Source organism: Asterias rubens, chromosome 6 (assembly GCF_902459465.1).
Source record: "Asterias rubens chromosome 6, eAstRub1.3, whole genome shotgun sequence".
Taxonomy (NCBI): Eukaryota; Metazoa; Echinodermata; class Asteroidea; order Forcipulatida; family Asteriidae; genus Asterias; species Asterias rubens.
In genome coordinates, this window is record NC_047067.1 from 20,369,453 (window position 1) to 20,392,516 (window position 23,064).

The 23,064-nt window shown below is 37.1% G+C and overlaps 1 protein-coding gene across 1 annotated transcript; it reads right to left on the minus strand.

Annotated features, from left to right (window-relative positions):
* Positions 1-929: 929 nt before the first annotated feature.
* Positions 930-15,847, minus strand: LOC117291408 (dipeptidyl aminopeptidase-like protein 6). The gene is made up of 8 exons (XM_033773062.1): positions 15,619-15,847; positions 8,769-8,883; positions 3,618-3,710; positions 3,357-3,451; positions 2,860-2,987; positions 2,569-2,653; positions 1,715-1,859; positions 930-1,186 (listed from the first exon to the last, which is right to left on the minus strand). The coding sequence occupies exons 1-8, from the start codon at positions 15,694-15,696 to the stop codon at positions 930-932; spliced, it is 996 nt and encodes a 331-aa protein (XP_033628953.1). The 5' UTR covers positions 15,697-15,847.
* Positions 15,848-23,064: the final 7,217 nt, after the last annotated feature.

The following is a 23,064-nucleotide window of genomic DNA, read 5'->3' on the forward strand; positions in this document are numbered from 1 at the left end:
CCAATAAAGTTGACAACAAATACTAATACATGAGAGAGAAGCCAGGACCTAATAAAGTTGACAACAAATACTAATACATGAGAGAGTAGCCAGGACCTAATAAAGTTGACAACAAATACTAATACATGAGAGAGTAGCCAGGACCAATAAAGTTGACAACAAATACTAATACATGAGAGAGTAGCCAGGACCAATAAAGTTGACAACAAATACTAATACATGAGAGAGAAGCCAGGACCTAATAAAGTTGACAACAAATACTAATACATGAGAGAGTAGCCAGGACCTAATTTCATGAAGCTGCTTAAGCAGATGGTTTTGTACTGAGCAAAACTTTGCAGGGTACCAGTCAAAGATTGTGCATGTGACATGGAACTTTGGCTGCCATTTTTTTGTTCTGGTAAGCATTATTTTGTTGAGCTAAGCTACTTTCTATGCTTAAGCAGCTCTATAAAATTGGGCCCAGGTCAACCCAGAATTTGTGAAATTCATTGAACTTTGGGTTTGTGACAGCCATTTGAGGTGTTTAAACACACAAAAGCATGTGCCATTATACAGGCTTCTTTAGGTTTAGAGACCCTTCTGATCTTACATACTGAACATTCTCCAAATCTGATTGGACAAAAGTTGAGTTGGGGTTTGGAGTGGTGACCAATCAACACTTGTCTTTTCAAAATAGGTTTATATTGAGACAAATTCTGCATTTACTCTGCTGGTCATGTATGGCTTTTCTAGCAAGTTATGGAAAATGAAAAAGTGGCAAGTGATTACCTCTATAGAATCAATTCAGGGACTTTGAAGACCTAAATATACTGCTTTAATTCAATGTACGAATAAGAACAACACTTGCACAGTAAATTTCAGACTCACATACACTGCTTTAATCCAACATTTGAGTAAACACAAGACTTGTGAAGGAACTTTTAAACTCACTTTTTGCTGATAATCTCTGGTGGTACCAGTGTGATAGGATTCCCAAGATCAGACACGTTGACTACCTGAAGAGAGATGGTTGGATTGGCAAACCCTGCCTTGGGATAGGCCAATTCTTCAACTCTGCTATACAGTAAATTATCATACTTGGGATACCATGATTTCTCAATACCGCTGTCATTGAAGGTAGCATAGACGAGACTGGCGCCGTCTTGTGACCAATAGAGGGCGTTGTCCTTAGCAAGAACTTCCTCTGATTGAGGGAAGAATACAGGCTGAAATGATTAGAGAAGTAGCTCCTGCAAATTGTATTCACCTTAAGGACCAGTAGAAGTGTGAAAGCAAACAGTACACAGTCTTGATGTAGAGTCACTGAGCAATGCTTTGCCTGTGTACTGTATTTTAAAACATAGGATCGTCATCACATCAGAGTTGGGTGTTAAAGGAACACAACAGAATACCATATTTTTGATCAGATCAAACAGACCTTTAAATCATCCACTGCTGTCACATTTATGTGTTCTCCTTGAAAGCAACTGAGACTAACATTTTCAAAATTATCCACTACTTTCTTTCAAGACTAATAAACCCCTTGCATAACGCTACAGGGACGCTAAAGTCACATGCACGTGTTTAGATGTACCAAGAGCAGCTATCGTCCAATGATTTGCCTCCTTCGGCCTCAGTGAGTGCGCTTTTGGAGAGTGTGACATCCTATGCAAGAGGTCTATTGCCCGATGCTGAATGAATTGAAAAGAATAGATTGTAAGGCGACACATACCCTCATACACCCAGTCAGGAACACCATGAAAGATAACACCCTCTTGACCTGTAGTAGTCACCTGCTGAGCTGTGTTCCCAGCAGGTACTTTGTACTCCTGGGGGACAGAGTCCATGTAGTACACGTTGTTCTTATACACAAACACCTAATTGGAGAGAGCAATAACCTTTGATATATTATATAAGTTCCTTGAATGGCTGAAAGGGTCTTGCCCCAGCAGGTACTTTGTACTCCTGGGGGGCCGAGTCCATGTAGTACAGGTTGTTCTTATACACAAACACCTAATTGGAGAGAGCAATAACCTTTGATATATTATATAAGTTCCTTGAATGGCTGAAAGGGTCTTGCCCCAGCAGGTACTTTGTACTCCTGGGGGGCCGAGTCCATGTAGTACAGGTTGTTCTTATACACAAACACCTAATTGGAGAGAGCAATAACCTTTGATATACTAAAGTTCAAGTTCCTTGAATGGCTGAAAGGGTCTTGTGGGAACGATGATTGGGGGAAGGGGAAAGGAACAGAGAGAAAGAATATTTTGGCAAAGTTAACTTGGTGCTCAGTAGTCCTTTTATAGATCACAATCTTCCAGTTCTCTTTTTAGGGGCGCTTAGCGATTTGAAGAAAATTTAAGACAAATGTTTACATAATACCATGAGGAGATGCAAGGCTGGCAGATTATTGGAAAACATTTCTCTTAGGCTAGCCTTTGGAGATCAGTGAATAGAGTGTATAATAAAACACCTTAATCCGCAAGCACTCCATTAACTTTGAGACTCTTGACTCGACTCTTGACTCTTGAGTTCATATAGGATGAAGAGGTGGGAGGAGGGAAACAACTTGAATCCAAACCTTACCAAAGCTGACCCTGTTTGTGCCCAGCCAGCGTACCGTAAGTCAACGACCTCCTTTAACCCTGGAGCAGTCAGATCAACCAACAATCTGCAAATCAAATATAGAACCAATCAGAAACCAACCTTTACTTACAGAAATATTCAAAATGTTGTGGTATTCATTGAAGGTTGGCATAAACTTACCCTTCAGAAACCACTTAAAAGTTTTCACCATACACCCACACATGGTTAATGTAGCCGGTATTTAACCTCAATTTTTTCTTCATATAAACAAAGTGGCTTAATTATACTCACTCTGTTTCAATGTCATATATCTTGTACTTAGCATAGAAGCTATAACGATACAGACTCCTAACATAACAAGCCAATAGGACGTGCGTCATGTCAGCATTGACCCAGAAGTTAGAAGCTTGTTCATCATCCTGATAAAATAAAACACACAAGAGCTACTCAGTATCTCTTTCAAATTACAGGAGTGTAGGTTGTGGCTGTACGTTGTGGCTGTGGATATGGCTTGATCATCATGTGAACAAGCATTGAAGCATAGGATGAGCTCATAGCAACAGCCATACCAACAGCCATAGCCGTACACACAGCCCAAAATCCAGACCATCCATATCTGTTTGGAACCAACTTCATATAATTAACCAAGCATTCAAAGTTCCGATGTCTTCTTCCTGTTCGGTTCAGGCAGTGGCGGCTAGGATGACTTCCAAATGCCATGAATGCTCTAATTCTTCTCCAAGCACCGCCATCTTGGTCTTGTCTCCAGACTCTCTAGTTCCACTTACCAGTGTTCTGTTTGTGATGAGGATATCAGACTCTTCCGTCTCCAGATCCCTCCATAAGATGTTCTTGAATTGATCTTTGAAGACATATTTACTCCCTGTCGAGAAAGAATCAAACAAGAAACAGGATTTCATCACTAGTGTGCAACCTAAAAAGGTGGTCATTTTGTTTTCGTGCTATTTAGAATTTTTGATAACTTAGGGTAACCTGGGCTGATTTAGCCTTAGCCCAGACCCAATAGTGGGTACCTGTTTATTACTCACCGGAGATCCACTGCATTTCATGATAACTCGGCTTGAATGTTTCATTGAAAATGTCATCAAACAGAAATTCCTTGGGCAGATAATCATCTTCATCTGTGGCAAACCGACAAACAATAAAACGACATATGAACAAGACATAGTGAATTAACCTCTTGAACATTGAGTGCGATATGAAGGATGAAGCTACAGCAGAATGCAAAATAAAAGGAAGGCTTTGATGAAAGTTCTGAAGCCACAACCGTTCTTCTCTTTCATGAAATAAAGTAACGGATAGAAAGAGATGACAACAAGGGATGAACCCATCAAGTTCAAACATACTTCAGTCAATAATACAGTTGTATTCTTAATATGAAATACCTTTGTATACTATTGTATACCCTTGTTTGCTATCGTTTTGATTTTTTTCTTATCCATAAGTAGTTTCTTAGAATTTGAATGTGTGTTATTGTCAGGCGCATTTGATCATTTTTAATGTGAAGAATGCGCAGTTTGAGTAACAATATTTACCTCTGCAACAAACTTACTCCTTTTTATTATTTGATTTTGCATGTGCTTATCATCTTAAGATCAGCAGACAATGAATCATTGTTATCAATGCTTTGTTCCCAATCTTGGGAATAAAGAATTTCCAAACTCATTCCAGATTAAAGAAAGGTCTCAATGTGACCATGTGTGCAGCTTAGCTTTGAACTTGTGACTAGTACATCTCCCATTTACCAAAAGCAAATCAATCAACAACAATCAATTATTTTCAATATTTATATATCCATGCTTTCTTAGTCTCATAATGAGGCTACACAATGATTTTCTTTTCAATTATTACAGTCATAACATCAGGATAGAAATACAAAATATTTATTTTAATTTTATTTTTTAATGCTGATATTGGTTTCATGCAAATGACATGCACTGTTAAAGTTAAGATGAGTGAGTTTATGCTACTACAACCTGAGGTATGTAGTGATATGTAAGGTTAACTGCTCTGCATTCTCTATAGACATGACGATATTTGAACAGGGCGCCCTCACCTAGAGGTCAAAGGAAGGTTGCTCATTGGCCTATGCTCTGCATTGCGCATACATGGATGCAAATTAGTTATGATTTATAAAACAATTCTCTAAGGTTGGATTTGACTCAATTCTTACAAACAGAAAGTCTTCATGACTCTCTATGTTTAAAATACATGCATAAAACTAAGTGATGAAACATGCACTGTATGGATTATTTTCTAGTATGGATTATTTTCTAGTATGGATTACTTTCTAGCATGGATTATTTCATGGAGGTTACAATGGCAACCAAATTCCAATAACCATGGAAACGTAAGTATGGGTAATTCAGTATACACAAGGAAATGTGGGACCTGAAAAGAAAAACAACATGCAGGGAGTCGACATAAATTTGACACTTGACTAAAAAATATAATTGTTTCCCAAATACAATTGACAAGTTCAATTAGAAGTATGAGTTATTGGGATACTAAGGGTTGGTGCTATCCCAACCAGTGATGCTGTATCTGTTGCTAAGGGTTGGTGCTATCCCAACCAGTGATGCTGTATCTGTTGCTAAGGGTTGGTGCTATCCCAACCAGTGATGCTGTATCTGTTCACCTGTTGTAACTTGAAAAATATATTTGTGGTAATACAATTCCAAATAATGGTAGCTGTGCTGTGCTATGTGCTAAGTGGTGGAAATAGTTTAACCAAAATAATGTGACTCTTAGTTGGTAGTGAACATGATTTACATTGGTGGATATTGTGTTATCAGATGTAATATTTGTATGTATACATGTAAACATAAAAACAAATTTACATTTAAACTTGTCTGGGTCAAGACAACTGCGAACACAAAATAAAAATTAAGTTATAGGTGTGTCAGACCCAAACATTCAAAAAGAAACATTAAGCAAAAATTACATATTTTGGTGACCTATTTGTCTCCGAACAAGTCTCATGATAAAAAAAACCATAAAATATTTTAAACATGTATGATATTCCATCCTTAGCTGGTTGCAATATGATATTACTGAGCATATGTATAGCACCTGCCTGCTGGTTCATGTACATGCATTATGCATACATATAATACACACTAGCAGTATACGTGCACAGACTATACAGTCTGGTTCAACATGTTAGTGTAATATTTCATAAGATAGATTATGCTTTAATAGAGAGGAGTCTGTGTGTCCGTTTTGTAAAAATAAAATGTACAGACATTTTTGGTAAAATAAAATGCACATAAATTAAGCCCAACAATGTACAGAACAATTATTCAAAATAATAATGTCCAACATATTTTTTAAACCCTGTCAAAGAAAATAAGTTACTTAGTCTTGTCTTTTACTGAAAGAATAGTTAGACCCAAGCAACAGCCGCAGCCATAGCTCCAACACAACCTAAACCGATTTCAATTCTAAAAACACAAAGTCAGTCCTAAGCAAGACAAACTTTGTTTTTGTCACCAAACTTCATAATTTATTCAGATAAAACAGCACAATATTACAGCAACAAAAAACGCGTTCCAATTTACACTAAATAGTACCTCTAGTACCCGTAAGTCAGTCACAACAAAATAATCACTTGGGAGTATTTTCAAACTGATTACATAACATTACAACGGAGGTTATTGACAGGGGATTTATTCAGATCATGAAATCTAGGGATACTTAATAGAAACATTCACTCCAGTATGTAGTAACAATGAAATAACCATGCAACACATGTGCAATGATATGTTAGTCAATATATGTGAGTTCCCGGAAACAGAGACATTTAGGGTGTTTTGGGTAGGTAAGGTATGACAACTCAAAAGTGAAACAGAGAAAAATATGAGAAAAACACAACGTCCACAAAGTGGAAAAGATACATTGAGTGATGTTGGACTAAAGAAGTGACACTCAAATGTGGTGATGACTGACTGAAAACAAAGATGTGAATGTTTAAAAGATGAAAGCTTTCAAGTTTAACTGCACATACAAACTAATCAAATTGAAAAACAACATTCAATCAACGCTATTTTGAAGTATTTTAGAACCTGCCAACTCCAGGGTTTTTCTCTCTTTTTAGCACATTTTTTGAAGGAAAAAAATTCAGAATCTTTTTAAGTAAAAAAAACTCCACCAGAAAGTTTTATGAAAGTAATTGGTTTTTGCGATAAAAGCAAGGTTTTTGAATTTGATTTTTGATTTCCTATTCTACAACACAGAAACAACAACATCCATTGTTACAGGAATCTTTGATAAAAAAATGGGGGAAGTTCGGAGTTCCAACCATAAAAGAAAAACTGTCATCATTCCAGGGAGATGTTTTGAGCTTTGTACTTACGCAGAAAAGTGAATCAGAACGCCCCCGTTGAGTTGCAGGTAGAGGAATACATAAAGTGGGAATATCAGATAAAGTACCGTTCAGATAGCAGAACAAATATATAGCCAATAGGGGAAGAGTAAAAGATTCATTTCAAAAACTACACAAATAACAAGATCAGGATATCTAACATGACACCTGATTGGATAAAACACATCACAAGTGGTTGTAGAACTGGCTCTGTCATTGGACAGTTTTCTCAAGAAGAGAAAATGGTTCTTTCTTTCTTTTATCTGTTTATCAACGGTTAAAATCTTGCTTTGTCAAATAAATTCACAAACTTTAACATAGTTTTGAATAAACACCTCTCTCTGCAAGTGCTGTTTAAATTAGATAAGCAGCACACTGCCTTGGTAACTCTCGTTTGGTTATGCTATAAAATAAAAGCAATATCATAACATGATTAACAAGTTATTACATTGAGTCATTCTGGAAGAGGAATCTCAGGTAACATTAATCCAGTGGTCATACCAATTCGCTTTCACGGCACTCATATTCCAATCAAAACATTCCACACACAGTAACACAACAATTATAAATATACAAAAATAAATGAACAAATTCAAGTCTCTGAGTGGATCCGCAGTTATGAAATATTATTAGTATTATTATCAATACAATCCAAGGTCAGAAATGTGTGAACATAACTGTTAGGAAAAAAAAAGGAAAACAAATGGGATAAAACTAAATGACTGATTATTTTGCGTTGGATATGGCAATGATAATCAAATGGTTGGTTAGTTGATGAATTCAAACTGCAGTCAAGAGCAGTTGACAAAATTATATTATTATTTCTGACTAAAAAGAAAGTCTTGCAAAAAGATGAGTTTTGAAACCTTAAATTCAGTCACTCATGGAGTACTTGGTTAAAAAGTTGAGAAATGTGTCCACAGTTTAAGCTTTGTGTCTTTCTTTCTTTCTGGGTGTTGGGGGATTCAGGGGGCAGTAGAAGTCAATTGTCACCATTTGCTTTCTCTCAAGGAATATACAATAAAATGTACAGCAGATTCATATTAGCTTGTTACGCTTTCATTCATCAACCATTAATTTGGAATTGCTCAACACTATTCTATCCCTGTATTGAAGCAAACATTTGGCAGCAGAAAAATCCTTGTATTTCACATAGTTTTATTTGCCGATTTGCCACACATACTTTACTTCAGTAAGCATTCTTAGCTTACAAAGCTAGCACAGAAAAATTGCGCTTAGCGGCAAATGGTGACTGAAGCAAAGATTTTCATAATCAGAGATAACAAGATTTGACCTGAAAGATACAATTATTAAATGACTAATATTCTCCGATTAAAAAGGGTATAGACTTTTATCGCAGAGTTGCCATTTTGTTTTTTTCCAGACGGAGGCTGGATTGGAAAATGACTTTGTGAGGATGTTTCAATCAGTATACCTTTATATTCAGGTAATAAACTTACTACCTATGAATGTATGTTTACCAAAGTCAGGGCAAAGGAAAACTGGTTCCCAGTTGTAATGTTCATATCTTTACCGTTATTAAAAACAGGAAAAAAGAACAAGATGTCCACAGCCCGGTTAAATCCTGGCAATTAATATATCCCATAATACTGTCATTAGTAAATTGCTCATAAAAAAGTTCAATTCACTTACTGGGGTTTATTGTTCTGTTCATTTGAAACTGACCATACAAGTTCTAATGGTAATTCTACTTCACTTTGGCAGTAATCTTTTAGTAATCTTTTCTGATTAACATACATCAGTTTGTTAATTAGTCTTAATTAGTGACTGTTTCTTGACAAGTCTACCAACATACCTGGCATTACAATGAAAGCAGCGATGGCAATTAATGAAACGATGAGCATAATGACGAGTAGTGAGATAATGATCCCTCGCCAGTTCTTATTGTCAGAGCCGCCTCCAACAAGCTCCTATGGAAAATCAAACAAAACAAGAATATAGCTTCAAAATGGGAAGTCCAGTCAAATAGAAAATAAAATGATGACATGCGTGTTGACATCCAATGATTTCTGTTTGAATTTCGCTCTAGAAAAGTATAACATTAAATACTTTACCCCCATTTCAATGTGAGGCAAAAAGTTTGTAAACAAAAATGAAAATGTTGGAAAATGAGTAAATCACAAAACTGAATTTGAGTCTGCTCCTAAAAACATTGGGGAGGATGGAACCATGAATTAGCAAGAAGGAAATTCACATTAAAGCACTTCAAATCAAGCATGTTTAATAATTTGCTCTCATTTTAAAAACTACAATTGCAACTGAGAGAACATGTACTCTAGACAAAGATGGCTACAGGCAGATAAAGGTCTAAGGCTGTTTCCAAATTAGCAGCTGTGACTTTGGCTTATGGTCAACATGTTTTCATGTATTTAAGAACAGGGTGCTTATAGCAACAGCCTTAGTAACATCCATAGCCACTAATTCAAACATGGCTGAATACAGACTCTTAATAAACCAGATCACAATGACAAATTCCAAAGGAACACCAATGAGAACAATGTTATAGGGCTATCATGAATTGTGATCACTATCAAATATATTAGAATGAAACATGCCAGCAAAGGATGTGAGCAAATCAGTTAACCAATGCATAGAGATGTAACATGTTAGGATTAAATGGCAAACTCCCGCCAGAAACTTACTGACAAAGTACACTCACACATTAAGGAACACCAATTTACATATTGATTTCGGGCAGTGGTAGAAAAACAGGGCTATCATTCAGCACAATGTCCTCAATAGTGATTAAGTTTTTCGTTATGTATTATTCAATTACTTTTAAAATTGTTTGCTTTGTACCGTCTATTAATATCATCATTACAACAGCAGACAATGAATATAAACTACCAACCAACCACAGAGAACATAATCTTAACAAGTCTAGTCAGTAAAGTTAATTTATTTTTCTCTATCCATCTTTTAAAAAACAAAAAAACCAGCAGAACATTAAAAAACGAACCCATTACTCCATAATCACTATTTGTATGGACTCAATGAACTGTTGGTAGGCCTATGTACCTATGTAATTAAAGGTAAGTTAGACCCTCCCTCTGAAGACACTCTCCTCCCCATACCCAGAGCATTCTCTTAGCTATTCCATTCTCCATCAGCCTGTACATAATTTTAATTACCATATTGGTAGTATAAACATGAGGGTAAAGCTATCAATGTTGCGTCAACAGACCTATTTACTTAAGATATGGGTTAAAAGAGAAAGTCAACAACAAGATCCACTAAGGAGATGAAACAAAGAAACTAATAGCCAGCTATTTGTGGCTTGTACTTTGGGAAGAGGTTCTTAGATGCAAGTTATCTTGATGTTTGATAGAAACCATGGACACAATTAAGGCTGATATATTCACCTCATGGGCAACAACATATTGTGCAGTCCCACAAAGTAACCCACAATGGTCCACAGAGTGTTTGGAGAAAATCTAATGAAATTGCACTATGTTTTAAATTGCTGTTTCGGAGTCTGCTTTGATTTAATTCATTTTACAAACCAAAATCTAAAATAAAAAAATAAAAAAACTTTCATACAGAACTTTCAATATGTTGTTATCATTGGCAACTTTATTCTAGAATGAGTAATTAACCAAGGAAAATTAAGCTATTTTGTGAGAGGTAATTTTGTCAAAACATCAATGAGTCAAACAGATAAGTCATTTTGTACATTTAACACTTTTAGCAGGCATGCCTCTGATAGATTTTGCCCGCCACACTCCCTTTGCACTACACCACAGGATGCCCTAGTGATATTCATCTAATGTATAGCTATGCCAATAATTTGACATTTGAAGAAGCTCTCAGTCGGAGTCTATTACAGTAATAACAAGGTCTATAATCAGCTGACCCTAATCAATAATAACAAAGCCATTACTTAGTAAAGTGACCGCTGCACCATTAGTATCCATGCATGAATTATTACTCAACTGTGAACTCAGAGTTGCACACTTTTGCTAATCAATTTTCCACGCCTGTATGCTTCGTTTTCCGTAAGGGCCAGTTCTGGTAAGGGCAGGGCATTTTCTCCTTGGTAAAGGGTACCATCTAAGGAAACTGTAAATTTCTACTGGAGCATTTCAAGGGCACCAAGGCAATGACCAGGGGGCATGGATGCAATCGCGCTGGTGTGAAGTATCAGGCCTGTTTTCTAGTGTCAGTGACCAATAAATTTGTGACTCAACCTTCCTTAACTCTCATTCAAAAAGAAATGCATTGACCTCCTTCAAATTTTTGGAAAAAAACTCTTTAACTTTGTTTTCAAAGTATATCCGGCTCTAGACCAACATGAATACTCAATGCTGTATTAATTCCTGAGGGGAAAGCAAATCCAATGATATGGGAGACAAATGAAAATGAAATTGGAGAATCCAAAACTTCTGTCAAAATGTTTACCATTATTACAGGGTTGCCTTAAACAATGCAGTGAGCAACCAGTGGGGTGGGGCAGGGCTTTATGAGGCTGAAGCCTTTTTTCACAAAGCTGCTTACCTTAGATTTCTGGGCTTACAGGGTTCTAATAAAACGCAGCACTATTAGAATAGCCTTAGATGATGAAAGTATTTCACACTGATACATGTACTTACAGTGTAGTGTTAGCACCAGAGGGCTGTCTGGTGTGTTTTGGATATATCCTGTTTGAAGTTTGGACACGCTGTTTTAAATTTGAACGAAATGTTTAAAATTTAGACACTCAGTTTTATCTGCCTTTTTAAATGTAAATAAATTGTAAGTGAACAATTTTGACACCAGTTTATGAATTTCCAGCAAATTTTGACAACCTTTTACCAAATCCTGGCTTAAATATTGCACTGAAAGATCTCTCATGACGTCAATAACCAGTAGCAGCTACGTAGTGACTACAAGGTATTCCTTGTTGTTTAGACAACCGTTGACGTCATTACTGACCATACTAGCTAATTAAACTCCTTCTTCTAACCAGTCCCTCCTCTAAGAATAAATGTCTCATTTAAGAAATCAATATCAATGGTAATTAAATCAATAAGACGTCATTGAGGACTGTACTGAATACCTAGCAACATATCAACAAAATGTCAATCCTAGAAATGTGTAAAGAGGTCTGGCCATTGTCAAATTAAGAGCAAAGACAAATTATTACCACTCTGGAAATGGAAAGTCCTACATTACATGTACCTGTACCAACAATTTCTTCTAAAGAAATGTTATATTTCAATTCAATTTCTTGAGCACATAGGTTTAATTTCTTGCACAATCGAGTGTATCTATACAATACATTATATTATCCAAAGTCATATGTTTTCCTATCCCTGCTATGAAATATTCACACAAGATACAGTGAGTATACAAAACCCATTTAAGTCGTTATCTTTGACTAAATCAATCATAAAGAAATGATGTCCATTTGCATAATGACAGACACTTTGCCAGTGGACCCTTGTGTGGAGAACATCATCAAAAATGCATGATTCAATTATGCCAAATGGAGCTTTGAGGCTGGAACCAGACGCGTTCATGCCTTCAACATATATTTACTGTAAATAATGCAGACAAATGTCAGACAGAGTAACCCCGAGTGTTTGTAAAAAAAACTCTTGATTTGTTTCAGGCACTAAAGAAGACTTGGGACAAGATAATGTCCTACAAGAAGTGATTTGGGTATAGCTCTTCCATGCTCACAGGGTGTTTGCCCTTCTTTTCCTTCTGCGATTGGTCTTGCTCTGGGAACGTTGGCTTTCGTTATGGACTTAAAGACCTCTACTATGCCTCTTCTACTGTGTAAATGCATGTTCTTGAGAGTACTTCAGTATGGAATAAGAACTTTGACTGCTGGTCATTAGACAGACCCATCACTCCTTTCACATTATGTTACCATGCACAGACAAACAACGGATAGAAAATGTGTTCACTCAACAGGTTCATGTGCATCACAATTCAAACTCTTACAGACTCTTACAAACCTAATCTAAACTCCCCCAAAACACTTCCTAAATACATTTTATCCAGATTTGAGATCCATGTATCTATCTTCAAAGTAATTGCATAACAAGTTTGTACTTTTGCCATGGTCAACATTCTCCATTTCAAGGTTTAGTTTGTGCCATATTTCTGCACCATATTGCTATGAGAAGCATGATTAAGTAACACAGTAAGTACATGGCACAAAGTGTTACCTGTAGACAGTAGAAGGCTCATATTATAGGGATTATTTCTGTTACACTAAAGATGCAATATGTTGCTTCTAGTAAGCAGAGATATTGGTTAGCAGAGATATTGGCAGAAAGGGTTTGGTTTTGGGACGAAGGGTCTAGTTTTGGCATAAATAGTTTTATGCCCTGTTTCTCGATCAAAATATGGTGAGCATAAATGCGGTATTCCAAAAAATACATAAATATAATTATATTTCTACATTGCAACTCCTGAGTTATCATTGCACTGGTACTAAAGAAAAGTATCTTTGCTACTCCTGAGTTATCATTGCACTGGTACTAAAGAAAAGTATCTTTGTAGTCATGAGAAAAATTGCCAGGGAAAAAAGTACTTTAGCAATCAATAAAAACACACAGATGTTTGGCAGCCTTTCGGTATGCTAACACCCCCCCCCCCCAACCGATAATAATCCATAATAGCCGGCAGTAGTTACAGAGAGTGGCAAATCATATAGCAACCTACCAGGAGTATTAATAACAATAGCAGCACTGTTTATGCAATTCTTGAATCAATAATAATCCTTTTACACATCGTGCTGTTACACACCAACCAGCCAATCTATAAAGCCTTCAGACAGCATCTGGGATGAAAGCATTTCTCATTTTCTGGAGGTCAAAAATGGGAAGCTTTTTTACATCAAAGTGCTTGTGGCATGGTTTGGTACCAATTAGCGTAGGTTAACTGCTATTCATCATCAAGAGTTATGTTAGGCATCACACTTTACTAAGACAACAGAGGTACCTTGGTGCGTACCTTGCAAGACGGAAAGTGAAATAGAGGAAACTACTGCCATGCCTCTGGTCATTGCCTTGGTGCCCATTGCAGTCCTGATACTCCTTAGAAGCAACTGAGGCAATTGCCTCCATGCCCATGGTAATTGCCTTGCTGCCTTTTACACTGTTACAGTACAAATTTGTGTTTCCCTCATAGGGGTGCTCTTTACTAAAGAGAAACTGTCAGACTCAAAGTCCAAGCCCTGTCTTCAAAGGGCAAAACTGTATTCTGCTGCCATTTCCAAACATAAATGGAAACCATGTCATGTCCAACAACATCAAAGTAATCTATCACTGACAAATAATATTCAATCTTTATCCAAAAACAAGTAATTCCAAACATGCACAAGGGCCAGGTGTTGCCATTATGTCCCCAGACACTTACATCCTGATCAAGCTAGTAAACTAATTCATCATAATCTACCAGCGTCAAGGAAAAGAACAAGCCACGTCATGATATCTTAATTTCCTTCTATAATTTTGCTCTCAATTCTGTACAGAAATGAACACATCAGACTCAGTGTACAGTGGTACGCAATTGAAATCTCTAATAACAAGGATTGACTGAGAGAGCAGACTACTCATGTCCTTCAGAAAAACATTATTTGTGCAATGCGAACAGCCCAGGAAGTTTTCCTCCAAGGTAACTTACCCGACCCGAGTGGGTAGTTTAACCGAGCCAAAGGTGCCCAGGAAGATTGACCAGGTCAGTTTTAACTGAGCCAGAAAGTCCAATGCGGACGCGACGACTCGGTTAAATCTCCCATCCGTCCGTGACCCGAAGAAGCTGACATGTTTTGTCATGGAAGAATAATATTTTTGTGATTATCGAACTATTCAATGTCATGCAAGGGGCCAGCTCGGTTAGTTTACCCACGTTCTCGGTTAGTTTACCCAAGTCAAATAAATCCAAGTGCGGACGCTGGTAAACTTTCCCCTTTTGGAATGTTAACCACTTTCTCGGTAAAACATTAGTCCAATGCGAACACGGCTTAAGATGCATTCTGACTGACAAAAGAAAATAAAGAATTTGCAGATATTGTCAGCAATAATTCACTTTTTCTGTCTCACCTTTTTAAGTTTTGTAATTATTATCGTGTGCCATTCATACATCTACGAATCAAGTGATTTGTTCTGGACATTTTGAAGTATCTTTCTTGCAGTACAGCCGATTGACAATAAAGTGCATCCTCAACACGACCGACTGGGAGCTTTAACCAACATGACAAAAAATACCATCTGATGCCTTAAACACAGAAAAAGTTTTGTGCTTTGCAAGCCTTGAACAAACTTGGTCATGAGATAGACACCGCAAGATGACTACAAACTTGTTGAACTTATTCCATGGTACACTGCGCAAAAACCCTTCTTGGGCAAACTTTCGATGGCCCACTGTGTTACAAATTGCACGAATAAGGCTTTCTTACAAATAAAACTAAGGAAATGTTTTACCTGATTAAGCATGTACTTGCAAAGAAGCTACAATCAACTGAAAAATTTGATTCCAAGAGAACAAATAAATTCTGTACTTATACTTAGTATTGAGATCAAAAATATTTGTAAACTCTACATCCGACAACAATTTTCACAGCACATTGAAAAAGACAGACACCTTTAAAACCCAGAAACAATCAGCTGAAACAATGGTGGGTCATTAATTAACTATAACTCTAGTCCTACCTCAACATGCTTCGACGATGTGACTTTGGGCGGTGATTCTTTCCCATCTTCCCCGGTATTTACCGAGGCTGCAAACATCCCAACAATAAACTCCGATCACGATGTCCGAACCAACCCATGAACAACAAAAGCAACACAGTTTTAGTCCAAGTCCAAGCGTTGATCACCCACTTTGTATCCTCTCTCCACAAAACCGAAAGATGTAACCGACATCATCAAGGGATTGAGTCCAAGTAGCTGAGACCACTTAGCGCTTAATCATAGAGGGTCGTTAACAACCAATGATCCATCCTGCCTGATCCAAACCAGCATCTCTATACACACCAGTGCACTCAGCTCATTATGCAAATGAAGTAATGCCCCTCATTTTTTATGATTTTTTGTGTGCGCTTGCTTCCATGTGAGCAGCTAGATTGGTATGGGTTTGAGCAGGTGTGTTTGATTGGCTGATTTAATTAATTGCTGGTTGCACACAGTACAGGGGCCCTATATCCTAGTCACTTACACTCTGGTACACGAACCCCTACTACGTAAAACCTGATGAAAGGTCTCTAATCGAAGCTTAAAGAGTCTGTAATCAGACCTAGAGAACCGACAGGAAACTTGTTTTCCATGTGAAGGAATGTCAACAACAGTTTGCATTGAAACTTTCAGGTATGAGAAAGAACTGCAGGTATACAATCAATTCCACCTGGCTAACGATTCATCATTGCTTTAATAAATTGTCTTCTGTTTGATCAGTATTCCAGTGTTTACTGTCATGATTAAATATGACATCATTATTTTCACATTTTGTTACAGATAACTTGTTGTCATAATATTTTTTTCTATTTTTTCATTTCTGTTTCTTTTAATTCACACAAAATGTAATTACTGTGTATTTAAAATTAATGTTTACCCAAGGCAGATCATTATCTTGCTAAAATATACCAGCAAGCACATTGTTGATACAGTAATAACTTGCTGTCATTACATTCTTACAATTTTTGTAGAGTGTAAAAGGCCTAGATCCTCTACTCTGCAAACCAGCGACAGCGTCTTTAATCAGTAACTTCATTCCAACATTATTTGATCTGTCACTAAAAGTCTTCAGACTTAATTTACCTTTTGTGACAGCCAAAAACTAAAACCTTCACCTTGGCCATTTCCAACCAACCCCGTCTTAATCAATCAAATTAGCTTTCTAAATTTAACGAAGGAACCGAAGCTCTCTTGGATTGATGTCATTAGGGTAATTCTCATAATAAGCAGAATCGAAACCGACGTTTATCAAACATCTAAATTCATTCAGTTAGGAATAAACCCCTAACCCATAGCAAAAACTGACAGTAACGGCTTGACTAACTAGCAAGGGTAATTTATATTATACGGTTGATAACATATCCAATTATAATTTCAACTGATCATGTTCTCAAATAGTATTAACCCAACAGCATGGGAAAAACTTGTATAGAAACAGAAACCCCAACAGTAAAACAAAAATGGACACCACTCATGTTTAACCATGGTAACTGTAAATAGTGGGAGGAGTCTAGTAATTTGACACGGTACCAGCATGGATAAGGGTTGTGAATACTTGAGAATGGCAGACGGTTGTAGTAGCACTTTATAAACTCAGGGCATTTTCCAAACTCAAGTGTGATTCTGCCCCAGGCTCCCAATGTGTAAAGTGCACTCAGCATAGACCTTAAGTAGAGCCTGAAACTTTGGTTTGGAAAATACACCATAGAGCAGGCAGCATCATTATGGTAACCATGACAACCATATACAACTAATTATGAAAGTGACCTTATGGCATGGATAAACTGTATGGTTAGTAATTTGACATCCAGAACACCACAGCATGCAAGGGAATGTTGATGAGTAAATAATTTAATATTGTATGAACTCGTTATCCTGTGTGGTTATGTTCATTGTAGCTCAGATGCGAGTACAATCAGAAAGGTACTGAACAAGAAATAAGAAGCTTTTCAAATGTTATCTGGAAAGTATTTGAGAGTTTGTTTTTATCTCAAAGTATCATTTCCTCATTTTGTTTATATTTCATCATTCCCAAACCTATACGTTGTATTTAATGTTTGTTAATTAATTGTAGATAGTACTGCACATCACCCCCCCCCCCTGGTAACCACGGTAATAGCACTAAGCCACATAATTACTAATGAGGAGTCACATGACCTCCCACTGGTACTGATCAAGTGATGACTGAAAGAGGGCGTGCTTTAGTGATCGTTAATCAACCACATATCCGTTGACGTTTTCATCTGACACTACGGTTCAGATGTTGTTGTGTGTGTGTTAAGTCAATTGAATATTCAATTTCAATGATATAAGTCACTCTCAATATATCATTACTTGGTTTGTGCTGACTAGAACAATAAGTGAGTCAAGAAATAAAAACTATTTAGTATTATTTGATCCGACCTTTTTAGAAATATAAAACTCCAGTACTGTAGATGTACAAAAGGACACTAGGCGTTATTGCTGTTACTCATGATCATCAAACATACTTTAAACCATTCATTTAACTTTCTCAAAACTTATCAAGCCCCAGCAATTGAGTATCATGACATTTATCCAACATCTCCCTGATAATAACTTGACAATGTGCTAAAAAAACATACAATGTAAAAGAGATGTCAGTACAAATTGTCCTTTGGAATAGTTGAGAACTCATTTATCTTACACACAGCAGAACACCGGCATTACACCAAACATTTGGTCATTCAGAATGTCTTCAAATTCATCTTAATGCTAAGCCAAAATTACAATACCAAAACAACCACTAAACAGACTAGATTTCATGGATCATGCAGTGTTTGTTACATCAGGAATCTACTCTATTGGAAATCTGATTCAAGTCTTTACAATATTGGTGTGACCTTAACTGTTCTTTGACCTAAACTGTCCTGTGGTTTGCAACAGGTTTTTACTTTGTGATGTTTTACAAAATATTAAAGAACAGATTCATCAAATGAACGACTTATAATTTCAATGTACACAACTTCTCCTAATCTACACCATTAAGATTGATTACAGAAGTGTTAATATCAATGAAAATACCACAGAAATTCCAGCTCAGAGGCAAATCCCTGTCATATTACACTTACCTTGTTTCAAAATGAACAAGAGAAACTCTTTAAAATCTTGAACAATCTCAAACTGATTTCCCGAGAAACAAATATAACTACACTTACAAATTTCAGCACAGGAGGAGGAGTAGACATGGAAGGCATGATGAGACAGGATTTATTTCCTTTCTTGACTCAAACAGACAAGAGCGATTAACTCCAAAGAGAGGTTTGCAGAAATCTTCTCAAAAGAGGAGCGAGATAATTTGCCAAGAAAAGTCTTCTGCCACGAACTGCTACCAGCGCAATAAAGGATGAGGTAATTGAAACATAAATTGGAGAACTATTTAACACAAATCCAGTTGTGTCATCCAATGTTTATTATTAATGTCTTCAGCTTTTCTGTTCGCAGATCAGTGCTTCCAAACAATCAATGACTCTCTCACAACGGAAATTGACCTGGCACCTACGGGCTGATGAGGTTTGTTAGCTAAAAACTGAAGCTTATTAAATGAAATCGCCAAACGATTAGAATACAGAATCTTATTTTAGAAGGGTTCATGTGCACATGAAAATGGGTGCGAGTGGTAGCTAAGACTGCTGTCTTGTCCTTGGGTGATGTGGTCTTGTAAACAGGCAACAGGCCACGGCCGCTGCAAGGTGATAGTTGAGACTGCTATCAATGCCTTAGAAGATGACTTTCTTGCAAATAGGCGACAGGTCAACGCAGTGTGATAGTTGAGGCTGCTATCAATGCCTTAGAAGATGACTTTCTTGCAAATAGGCGACAGGTCAACGCAGTGTGATAGTTGAGGTTGCTATCAATGCTTAATAGAAAATGTGGGTCTTGGGTAAACAGGCAGCAGGCTGATGAGGTTTGTACAGTAGCACCAATTTCAGGACTAGAGATATCACAAATTGAAGAAGGAGTTATCAATGCCTTAGGGTTGCGGTAGGTCTCTGATCAACCCAATCCAGTGCAGGATACTGATGGAAATGGCTCCAAACAAACAAACAACAACTGTACCTTTACACTTGCCGATCAACAGTCACCGCTGTGATGGAATTGTAAACTAGCCCTAGAGCGTTTTGAATCAAAGGTATCCATCTGACCACTCTGCAATGAACCGACTGATAGATAGAAACAGAGAAATACAATCAGTGCTGATAACCAATTGTGAAAGCTATTCAAGGTCCACAGATGTAAAGATTGAATGAACTTCAAAGTCACTGCGCCCGAACTCATTACTGCATGTTAATCTCAAGTCGAATTCAATCTCAAAAGAATTCAAGAGTTTGGATAAAGCCTTTAACAAGAATGTCTAACACCATGTCCAACAATGATTAATGTAAAGAAGCTCAACTGTGTCCGTTGCTTAAAACCATCTCAGTCCACGTTGATTCAAGGAGCCTGATTGAATGCAATATTTCAGCTGTTTCATGTTGCCACCTTCACCCATACTTGTTTCTAATCCTGCATATCTCAGTCTTCAGCTAGCTATAAATGATTTATCAGATCTTGAAAGATTCAGATGTAACTCTCTCCCACTGTCAGATTCTTAATACATGTATGCATCACCTCTCGTCTTAAACAAACCCCTAACATCTATGAGAAGCATCATAATTTGACGTACATTAGCAGTTGTGCTGGAGTTCACACCCTCCAAAGAACAGAGTTTTATTGAAGGTGTGCAAGAAACCAGAAACCGGTGTTAATTTCCATTATAGTGAAATGTCAGTGCAGGTTTGGGTGTGTGTAATGACAAGACCAGGCAAGTTGACTGGTCATCTGTTCGGGTCGGAGAAGGTCCAGTTTATCAGTCTGAAAGATAGTATACAAGCTTTGAAGATGGATATTGTATGGCCACTGGCAATGATTTATGTATTATTGTTTATGAGAAGTCTAGAAGATTTGGGAATTATTTGACATCTGTTCTTATTGCCGTGAGCATCTTTACAAATCAATCTTTTCTATCATCCCAGACCAATGCACTTAGAAGAAAAACAATTAGAAACTTACAATCTTATACATGAATACTCTTTCCTTAGGACATTGCCCAGAATTGCACTTCATACACTATTTGCCGTGAACCAGGAGCCACATACAATGAGACCAAAAAGGTCCAGATTCAGTGTTTTTGAGATCAGAAACCCGTCTTCAACAGGAAAGTAACAACACATCCCCACTCCCCTCCTCACACCTTACTTGATCCATCATCCATCTAGAGATGATCTTAGAGGTGAGGTGTAGATGTTTGAGTTATTTAAGACATCTTTTACCTTCTTGGTTCACACCAGGCAAGACACTGTCTGGACTCAAGAGCCCGGGGTGGATGGGGAAAGGGGGACTGTACGATGCTGAGGTTCATCTGCAATCTGTGAGGTCATTCACAGGAGTAAACTAGGTCATAAGCCACAGACAAACATGCATTTTGTCATTGCGAGAGGGCGCCCTTTCTCCTTTTCTTTTCCCGTCCACCATTATTGTTCGCCGGGCACCAGAAACACAATTTGCTTTCAAATGGCCTAATGGGCCATTTCCACCATGATGACAGCTGGGGGGGGGGGGGGTAGTCTTTGTGTTTGCATAGTTAATGAGCAATTAAACACTGATGAAGTTGATGGGCTGTGAAGGCCAGGCACATAATAACGACAAAGTGGAATAATATTAAAAGGTTGTGGGCCGCCATGTCTACACTGGAATGGTCTGTCTGACGTCAGCGATATAAACTTGTTGCTTATTGGTTCGTGCTCTCCCATACACCATTTCTAGTTAAATTATCTTTGTAGACGAAGGAGAAAAAGGGGATGGGTTGTATTTTTGACATGGTGGCAAAAATTCCTCAACTAATAACACTGAGCAAATTTATTCGGATGGAGGTACAATATTCATAATAAAAAGAATAAAAATAGTAATTTCAACTAGGCTAACCAAACAAAAAACTTCCTTTATCTGCAATGTCATTTCCGCACTTCCAGATATTAATTGAAAGGGTATCGTTTTGCTCAAAATTATCTATAAGTTTTATAGTACATGTAGGTCTACATACCTGCAGAAGTATTTGTTTTACAGTTGTTTTAGTAATTGAATTTTTTCCTAAATGTCAGATGGTATGTTACTATTAAATTGATTATTATCATCAGGCTGATTATCATAGTCCACTAATCCTTCAATGCTTGTTAAAAAACGTGGGTGACACTTTGTCTGGTATGCCAATAGACCTTATGCAATCATGTCATCACTACACCATATTTGTAGTAAAACGATATTGAGTAAAAAATGACATATGCTCGGTGAATAGAGAATGAGTCAATGATCCAACCCCTTTTGAACCTCTAAATGATGCTGTTCCACTCTGTAAGGTCTACACCTCCAAAGTAATTACCACGCTCAAAATAGCAATTCCATACCATTTACATTCCATTAACTTGATTATATTTATTGATTGAGAACCAGTTTTCACACCATTTCTTTGGCAATGGTGACAGCTAACTATATTCAGCCACAGGTCAGTAAAGTGTATGGCTAAGCTGTTGCAAAACAACATCAAAGAAACATTGAAATCTCTAACCCATAGATAAACCATATGGTATAGAGCTTTCTCAAATCCCAATGTGCTCTAGCATATTGGATTTGTGTACTGAACATGAAAGCATCCTTTGGATAAATTGTGTTCATTTGCAAAATAATTTTGTCATGATAAATTTACACCTAATCTTTCAAAATTCTTTGTGTCACATTCCATCCTTTTTAAAAATGTTTAAAATATTATTAATGTTTTATTTCTTCATCAATATAGATGAAAATACACCAGCAGCTTAGGGAGTATTTTGCATGTAAACACAAACAAGCTTAATAAGGCACTTCTGATCAATATGTTCAACAATTTAAATTATTGTTGTAATTTGAGGATGCCAATATTTAGACTGGTTTAATAACCCTAGTTTACCAGTAACCATGCCTGCCCCTTCATCAACGAGGAACGCAGAACAATTGCATCTCAATGTAAGACGACCCTATGGTAACCATGACAACAGAGACCCTTCTTAATGGACGCCATCTTGGATTATGATTTCTAGGACAAGACTGCATCAACCTCTACATTAACTGAAGACCATTGTATATGACGCTGGTTACTACTACTAATATAACACACAAGTTACCAGGAAAAAGGCTAAGAACCAACAAATACCTTATCATAGTTGCCATGATAATGCTGAGTCGTTCCTCCTTGCACAGCGATGGGCATGATTGCAACGATGCACTTATCATAAACAACCAGATCCACTCTATTCAACACAACCTAGTTGCTTCAAATCCAAGTTGCTTCAAATCCCAGTTTCCACAAACGAGGCAGTTACTCTAAAGATGGCC